Consider the following 8,733-nt stretch of genomic DNA (forward strand, 5'->3'; position numbering starts at 1 on the left):
ACCCCAAGGGTCATCAAGTCCAACTCCCTGCAGTGCAGGAATCTCAACATCTAATCTGAAGCCATACCAGACCCTGCTTAGCTTTGCAAATGTGCTAACAATTTTATTACTGCACCACTAGGAGGACATTGACCCTTACTTAACAGAATGAAATAACGGTGCAGCAGGGACAATGTCTAATGGACAACTTCAAGGTAAATACATGTCCTCCATCAAAGTTAAACAGCTAGATGTGTATGAATGAGAACTTTTAGGCATTAGTCACTATATCTTGTTCTGCTTTTTAAGCTGTTCTACTTTCCTTTAGAATTCATTTCCTCATTTCATATCCAAAATCTCATGTGCAGCTAGGGAACAGTCTAAGGGCAACCTGGGAAACAAAGTGTCTGGGCAGGAAGTGTGGCTACCCTTCCCAAGAGCAGAGGGAATAAAAATAACCCAAGGTTGTAGAAATTACTTTATTGAAAAAATAAAAAGCTGTTTCAGAACCACATAAAAAATAACAGTAGAAAAGCAAATCTAGGAGCAAACATGTGAGACTTTATACATGACATTTTTAGGATAATATATACAGCAGAAAGATACCAGCTTGAAGTTGGGGCTATTTTCTTTTTGTGATAATTGTGTGAGGATTCTTCAGGCCTGAATAGGTTGAATGTCTTTGAGAAAGCACTGTTCAAATCAGTCACTGCCAGATAATAATTGGAAGGTGTATGTTCACACAAATTGGTACCCAGTCCAGTTCATTTCATAATCACCTGTGTGAACCTCCTGCACAACAGTGCCGTTTGGGCCAGTGTGTCCCAGCCATTAGACTCATTTTAACTAAAGCCTGACCGTAGCAGGTACCAGAAAATGGGCCACATGGTAGAGAAGTTTACATTTTCTGGAAGGGCTATCCCAAGCATAGCTCTCTGATAAACCCCAAGGTAGCCACTCTCATACATACACATTACAACCAAACTGTGGTCTCTTTTAGGAGGCCATACACTCTTGCCAACGTAGTAGGGGCAACTTTGCTAGCCTCCTTGCAGCATGCAACAAATGCTGCTGCCTGCCATGGAAGCTGAACTCCACATGGGAAAGAGCTGAGCGGCACTAGCTTAGTCTACTCGGGCTGCTTTGAAAAGCTCCACAAGCTCCTTGTACTCTGGGTCAATTAGGTCGGATGGCTTCTCCCCTTCATCATTGGTAGCATCACGCTGGGCACCAAGAGAGATGAGGTACCTGCAGGATTAAAGAATGAGGTGATGAGACGAGGACATAATTGACACACATACCCACATGCACAGTTTGGTTCATACATGCACTTTTCCCTATGCTTTCATATACAAGATGATACAGAGGACTTGTGAATTGGCTGTTAGTTTCAATGTAAAGCTTTCCTCTTTCCATAAAGAGACCAGTCTTCTCTTATATCTGGTTTCCATTCTCACCTTCTTACTTGAGATATCCTATATATTTGGGAGATATCATAGGTCACTTAACACGCCAACGCAAAACATCACTGCTAGTGTCCGAAGACTAGCACTACCTATAGGATGGTCATCTAGCCAACAGACATGTCATCACCTCAAGTCTAAGCCTAGCACTCACTGTTGAGCAAGCCCTACTTCCCTCCCCGTTTTCCTTGACCAAGTTTGTGGCCTGTCAAGAGAGGGTGGGCATGGCTAGACTAGAGATTAAAGGTTAACATAATTTGCATCTCTGACCTTGCAATATCAGCGTGACCATCACTGCAAGCCATGTGTAGGGGTGTCCAGCCGTCCTCATCTTTCTGATTGATGTCAGCACCATATTTCACCAACAGCTTGACGCAGTCAAGGTTCCCAGAAAGCACAGCTTCATGGAGGGCAGCCATACCTAATGGGAAAAGGTAATGCATCAGCCACAACCTGCAGATCTTAGGAAAACATCCCACAAAAAGGGAGTTATGCTAATATGCTTGAGACAGTGGGGAGGAGTCTAGAAGCAAAATGCATCTTTTTTTCTCAGGAAACTAGACCAGGGCCTTTACATTTTTAAGGCTGCATTACCTTATAATTGTTGGGGAAACGGCACACAGAGGGGACAATTTTTGGCCCACCAGGTTCTTTGCATGGAGAAAAAGAATATTATTTTAACCAAAGCTGAGTGAGTTCCAGAAACTTATTTGGGGAATTAAGTAAGCAGTTTGTAAGAACAGCACCTCAATCAAGGCTTCTATGGCCTTCTGCAATACTGAGTCAATGTTATGAAAGTCTAAGTGTGATGGAAGTCAGTGAGAAGCAAACACACTCTAACAATCTACTGGGCCATAGTAGCTGTAACTGTTGAAATTCCTGTGACTACTGGATTCCTTTTTTAAGTGCAGCCTTTCATGCTGAGATCATAGCTGGGGGAAACGGCTCAAAGAAACACTGATTCAGCTTTACGGCTGGGCATGAAGCTGCTCTGTTCATCCTGCCACTGGATATATTGTTCTGTTCTCAACTCAGCAGCCATATTTTATTCACACAGGAACAAGCTGCATTAGCAGATTAGTAAAGGGATTTAAATTTTCTCAGAGAGTGCGCTGTACATTGGCATAGTTTTCTTAGCATCTATCACCTTAGAATCTGTTCAATACTCAAGTGTCTAGCAAAAGGATTTCAGGTGACATAGCTCCCTATATTGATGTAAGTGTTAGAGGAAAAAACATGACCTAGTTTGTAACACACAGCCTGACTTTGGGATTAGGCATCTGCTAGTGCTTAGGCTTATTCAACCACCCTTCAGTTAGGTTCACCCACGTCCTACTTACCTGAGGGGTAGATAGTGTCCAAGGTGACCTTCCTGGCACGGATGAAACGGCCCACCTGCTCCAGGTCGCTCTGCCTAATATGGTCCAGGAAGAGAACGTCATTGGGGAAACGCACAGTTTTCAGGCCTCGTGTATATCGCCTATACCTGGGAAGTGAGTCTGGGTAGTAATACTTCATTGTGGCAGAGGTAGAAGGAAGAGCAAGAGACCAGCGAGACAGGACTGAAAAATGGTGTTGAGGAATAATAAAAAAAGCACACGGCAACCCAGACGACTTTGAAGTGCCTTGAGACCCAAAGGATTCTCTTCTCTGTGACGCTTGCACCTGAAAGACTGGTGGGATGTTAGCTATGATTTCTGCTCCTGATGGGACTTCCTTGGAAAACACTGAGCATGTGTGGGTGATCTCCTGTTGAGGACTGACTATTTCCAGCGGTGTCTCCTGTTATATATCTTCCCCATGGCTATTTTGAGGATAGTCCGCTCATGCTATTTGCCATGAGATTTGGTAACTGAGCTGCCCTGCCCTCCGGCCTCCCCCTTTTGAATATAAGTCAGGGTTTCAATTTACATCCCACCTGTCGATGTGCAATAGTTAATGGGTCAAGCTTGCTCCACAATCGGCTTGTGTAGATCCCAGAACCCAGCAGCCCCAGATTCTGCAAACCACTGTTTGCGAAGTCCACTGTTAGCCCTGTTTTCTGGAACCTCTTGACAACCTTTGTGGGTTTTCCAGAATATACACAGGAGAGAAATGCATGGAACTTCAGTTCTACACTGAAGTTCAGTTCAAATTGTGCAGATAGCAAAACTTCAAAATTTACATCTTTTAAAGGAAACTACACATTTCCTTAAGTTGTATAACTCTAACTTGCTGCATTTTGTTGTATCTTGAGTTTTGAATAAGCAAGAATATTACCCAAATTATGTGGTGAAAATGGTGGAAACTATGAAAGCATGCATTTCCTCTTTTCGAAAACATCAATGCATTTCCACCAATTTCCCACTTCAAGTGCTGCCATCTCACAGAATGAAATTGGTCTCATATGCCAAACTTAACAGCAAAGGGTTGTATCCCATCAGGTAGACACCTTGTTAGCCACTTTGATTAACTTCTGTGTGTCTCCTCCATTATGACTGGCACTGGATATAACCCTACGTACCCTAGAAAGGCATCTCCCAACCTTGGAAACTTTTCTTTCTTCAATCAGCCAGTTGATTCCAGACGTAACTGGCTCAGGGCAGAATGGCCGCCATTCCCAATGATATCCGTCCTCCTGCCCCTTTAGAATTGGCCACCAACCAAAAAGCATCCGCATCAGAGCAGCCTGATGAGAAGAGGTTTATCTTCCCTCTCTTCCTGAAGAAATATGCCAAGTGTCTGACTCTGTAAAAATAAACTAGAATAATCTACTTTCCTTGGGTACCTCAGCAGGCACTGGATGGTAAACAGTGCAACTGCAAGGAGCAGTAATGAGACATCCCACAGCTCTGCTTTTGTTATTCTGGGTTTTGTAAGGAACCCCCTGTTTACAGACACTGTGACAATGAATAAAAGCATGTCCCATTTGCCTTTGATATTACAAAGCATGAGAACACTACACAATGAGATCAGGATGAGCAAATTACTGGGCTAGAAACTGGCTTTTCATCTCAGAATGAAGGCAGCTAAAACCAACAACCCAAAGACCCATAGCTGGCATGGAGGCCTTATTTCATAAACTAGCCCTGTTCATATGGGATGCATGTATTCCTCATAGCAACGATTTGAAAGTTTGCCTTCTGCAGCTTGAAATGAGAGACATCCTGCTAGTGTCAGAAACTAAAGTGACATATTGGGCAGGGGACCAATGCCGTCACACAACTCCCCCTGCCTATGGGCCCAGCTCTCGGCTCTTACCTAGCCTTGGATCAGCCACTCTGCTAGAAGTGTACATTTTACACTGTCATTTGAATACTGCCAAACACATTTGTGCATATTTGCATATATATTTTTAATTTTGCTGTAGAAAGCCATTTGAAACAATCTACAAGGCAGACCCTATTTTTGGAGGCCCTAGCTCGCCTGGCATCCCAGCTGAGCAGAGCGAGAAAACAGTCTCCTGCCTTCCCTTCAATCAGCATGCAGCAACTTGTTTTCCTTTGCTAGGGCTGCTGTCGCTCCCCATCATGTGACAGAATTACATATTTGCTTACAGAAATATTTTTCAGCAGAAGTGGCCAGCAAACACAACACCTGTCAGGATTCTGTGCGTATGACAGGTAATAGCTGTTCAGTATGTGTGTCTTTGTACACCATTTCTTGGAACGAGAGGGAATTAAAAGCTTCCTGACCTTTAGAATGTTGTCTACACTGAGAATCCTCAACTTGCCCAATGGCTCTGTCCTTTGGCAGGCTGGGCAAGGTTCTTCTGTACACACAGGATTGGGCAACAATATCCAAGTACTGCTTTCTGGTAATGACCTAGCAGGTGAGAGAAGAACTACAGAAATAAGGTGCTTCCAAGTCCCCAACCCTCTGAGTTGTTCCAGAGCACAACGTTCAATGATGATACTAAATGTCTCAGAGATCAAGAATCCACAGGGTTGTAGGGTTTCTCTCCCAATAAAAGTGATCAGTCAGGGTGACCAAACCTGTTTTTGTAGTAAAGCAGCCTGAAAACAATTCTGAAATTGGTCTAGGAGCGATCATATCAATTTCCCTATCTTGCCATTTTAAAATGAAACTAGGGCCTCAACAGAAGCAACAGCCATGCTGCCTGAAAAATCCCCCAGATCATTCAGAAATACATCAGATTTGATCTCTCTCGTGGTTCAATGGGGTGATAATCACCACCAGATCCTTCCCCAATCACTCAGTAGCAAAGGTGATATTTAGAGCATGCCCACCAGTATGTGTTGGGTGCACAATTTATTGAGACAGCCCTATGGTACCCATGAAATTCCAAGCAGGCCTAGGCACAACAGGCCCTGCATGGATCTTGAAGTCCCTCAGCACTAACGTCCTGAAATTCTTCACCAAGTCAGGCAGGTGGGTGGACAGGACACCAACCACATCCCTGTCCTGTATCTGCCACCCAACAGAGGTACAAACCCTCAGCTCCCAGCTCCCAGATGGGCTGGCCCTTCTGGCACGAATGATGAAATTTAATGCAGCAACCACTACATCCCTTCCCTGTGGCTCCAATCTTGCCTGATGCTGCACCAAATACCAAGATAGGCAACACAAGCTAAGGTCAGGGCCCTCCAATTCACCTACCCATATCTCAGTTATGCGCACAAGGTCAGTCACCTCACCCATGATCAGATCATAGGTGAGTTGTTTTGCCTGGCATCAAGCAACAGCGCGGGACAGGTAAGCATGGATACCCAGTTCTCTGTTGTGGAGGTGGCTGACCATGGATGACAGACTTATAACAGAAAAGGACCAACAGGTGCAATAGTTCCACTTAACTCAACGCTCAAGTGATGACGAGTACGGTATTGCTTTAGAAAGCACTCTTCAGTTACGGGATTTTAAGCACATTGTTGCAATGGAGTAGCTTGGGGCACTTTTCAGAACATCAAATGCCTTTAGACTTGCTATCCAAATTCAGACCTAGCAACTGCAATAGCATCCTCACAATCTTGCCATTGTACTGCAGAGTAGGGGGTTGCATGTGTTAGTTTTTCCTCTGCAGGTCGAGTCCCAGCGCCTTAAGACTCTACTATATGAGCCCTTGCAACATTGGCTGAATACAACAATTCCACTGGACATGGGGGTATGTGCTTGCTCCCTCGTTACATAAAGAGTAAATTCCTAGCATACGCAACCACAAAGATATGCTTGAAAGGTGAAATCTCAGAAGCCAGAGTAAGGTCTCTAGAACCTTGCTGAGTAAGGTCTCTAGAAGCCAGGGGAAGACTCAAGCCTTGCAGAGCTTCTTGACGCTGCCCAGGATGAATAAAAGAATTATGCAGAGTATGCGGTCATACTAAGTTGCCTAACTTGCCTGATTTATGTAGGTTACGGAGGTCAGGTGACGCAGAACGCAGCTCAGCTTACAGGGGACTGACCATCCGGGAGCACTATTACACCAGGGTTCCTATCCTGCACACCATTCAAAGACTTGGCCATGACGTACAAAGCCCTTTAAATAACTTGGTCCTTACATAACTTGCAAGTCACACTCTTCCTTAAGAGGAAGCACTTGCTTTTTTTTTTTTTTTTTTTTTTAAATCATCCAATCTACTTCAGCAGACATTAGGCATCTACTCTACCACTTACAGAATTCCTTCCCTGTAAAGCTTTGGAAGATAGTTTGGTAGTTTGAAATGCCTTTCAAGATGAATTTGGTTCGAGAAGAGAGGGGAGAGAAACTTCCATTTTGTATTATTGTATTACAGGCTCTGCCGGGAGCCTATAAAAGATACAAATTTGGGTTGCTCCTGAATTTTACCCTTTCGGTCAATAATGTAGACATTCCTCAGTCTCAAAAGGTACAAGCAAGCCGTTAGGGCTCTGAAAGATCAAGCTATTTTGCCTTTAACAGCCTTCAAGAGGATGGTGGAAGGGTCTGTCACTTCTTACGGAGGCATGGTTTCTCATATCTAATTCTGTTGGGAGTGACATTCTGTTCCACATCTGTTCTTAGAACCATGTTGGAAGTAGATCTAGGAAAGGAAATTTGCCAACACTCATGGGAGTTCTCCTGGTCTTCTAAACTATTCACCTACCTCCTCTATCATCCAGGAAAATTCACTTAAAATGTACAGATGAGTGAAACTAACACAGTGCTACTTTTCCAGAAGAGGTGCCAAGCTTACTATGAACGCCTCCCTTGGTTCTCTTATAATGGCAATGGTGCCTACCTGAGAGGTGCCAGAACAGTTCCAGCTGAAAAGCCCTGGCACTATACCCTAGTGAAAATGTCACAAATCTTGTGAACACCCAAATCCTTCTGCTGGAGGCACTGTGAGGAATGTGGCACTTATATCCATCCTTTGTGCCTTTGCTCAGCTGTAAAATCTATCTGGATACAGGTATTATAGAAGATGGGTGTGATAATTCATGGCCCAGATTTAGGTTTGCTTTTCATGTTCTGATCAAACCAATAATCTCCTTCCAAAAGAGCTAGTTATCTTTATGTTGGTAGCCATAACACTGAGTATAACTCAGAACTGAAAAGATTGGGGGCAGGGCTTGAAAATGTGGTGTAAGTCAATTTTTTACTGCAGTTTTTGAAACATTCACACATCATTTAAAAGTGCAATGAGGCAAACTTGGTCTTCAAGACTTCGCAGCTGTATGGTAGCCATTTTTAGCTCCCATGTCTGGTACGCCCCATTAAGCTCAGGTACCAAGCCACAAAGTTTTTGCTTGGAACTATATGTAAATATTTCCTCTTCTTTTTTTCCCTCTTCAAAAACAAATATCTCTTACTATACTGTCTCCTTCTGCCATAATTTACATTTTATTACCAGATAGAATTCCAATTTTCCAGGGACACAGCCTGCTCTACCACCTTATTCAGTAGTACATACAGACCGAGCTCATCTCCTGAGTTATAGCAATTAAATGGAAGTGGAGAGAGTAAGGTCCCCCTCATTTGACCCTGTACATTTCCTGGAATGTTGCATCTAGGGTTCCCCACCCCCCCCCTACAAGTACAGTTTTGCACACAGCTGAATGCAGATAAAATAATTCAAGCATTTTTTGATGTAATCAATGTTTAAATGTACAGATTAGTTTTTTTATTATCTATGAACGGTTTGTATCATTCTATATTCCGTACTTAGTAGGTAATTTCCCACTACTGCCATTTTTCTTTAAGGTTTTGCTACCACATAGCATAAATCCACCCTCCAGATACTTGCTATTGGACTTTAATAAGCTGAAGTCAAAATAGCCAAAGATGAAAGTGATAGTATACCTCTGGAGCGTACCATGTTCGCTTCCCATGGAACATACT

General features: G+C 43.4%; 1 protein-coding gene across 1 annotated transcript; it reads right to left on the minus strand.

The window, feature by feature from the left end:
• Window positions 1-444: 444 nt before the first annotated feature.
• Window positions 445-3,240, minus strand: PPP1R27 (protein phosphatase 1 regulatory subunit 27). Its single transcript, XM_080994130.1, has 3 exons — window positions 2,783-3,240; window positions 1,713-1,863; window positions 445-1,227 (listed from the first exon to the last, which is right to left on the minus strand). The coding sequence occupies exons 1-3, from the start codon at window positions 2,958-2,960 to the stop codon at window positions 1,104-1,106; spliced, it is 453 nt and encodes a 150-aa protein (XP_080850256.1). The 5' UTR covers window positions 2,961-3,240; the 3' UTR covers window positions 445-1,103.
• Window positions 3,241-8,733: the final 5,493 nt, after the last annotated feature.

This window comes from Podarcis pityusensis, assembly GCF_964106645.2.
Source record: "Podarcis pityusensis genome assembly, chromosome: 2".
Lineage (NCBI taxonomy): Eukaryota > Metazoa > Chordata > Lepidosauria > Squamata > Lacertidae > Podarcis > Podarcis pityusensis.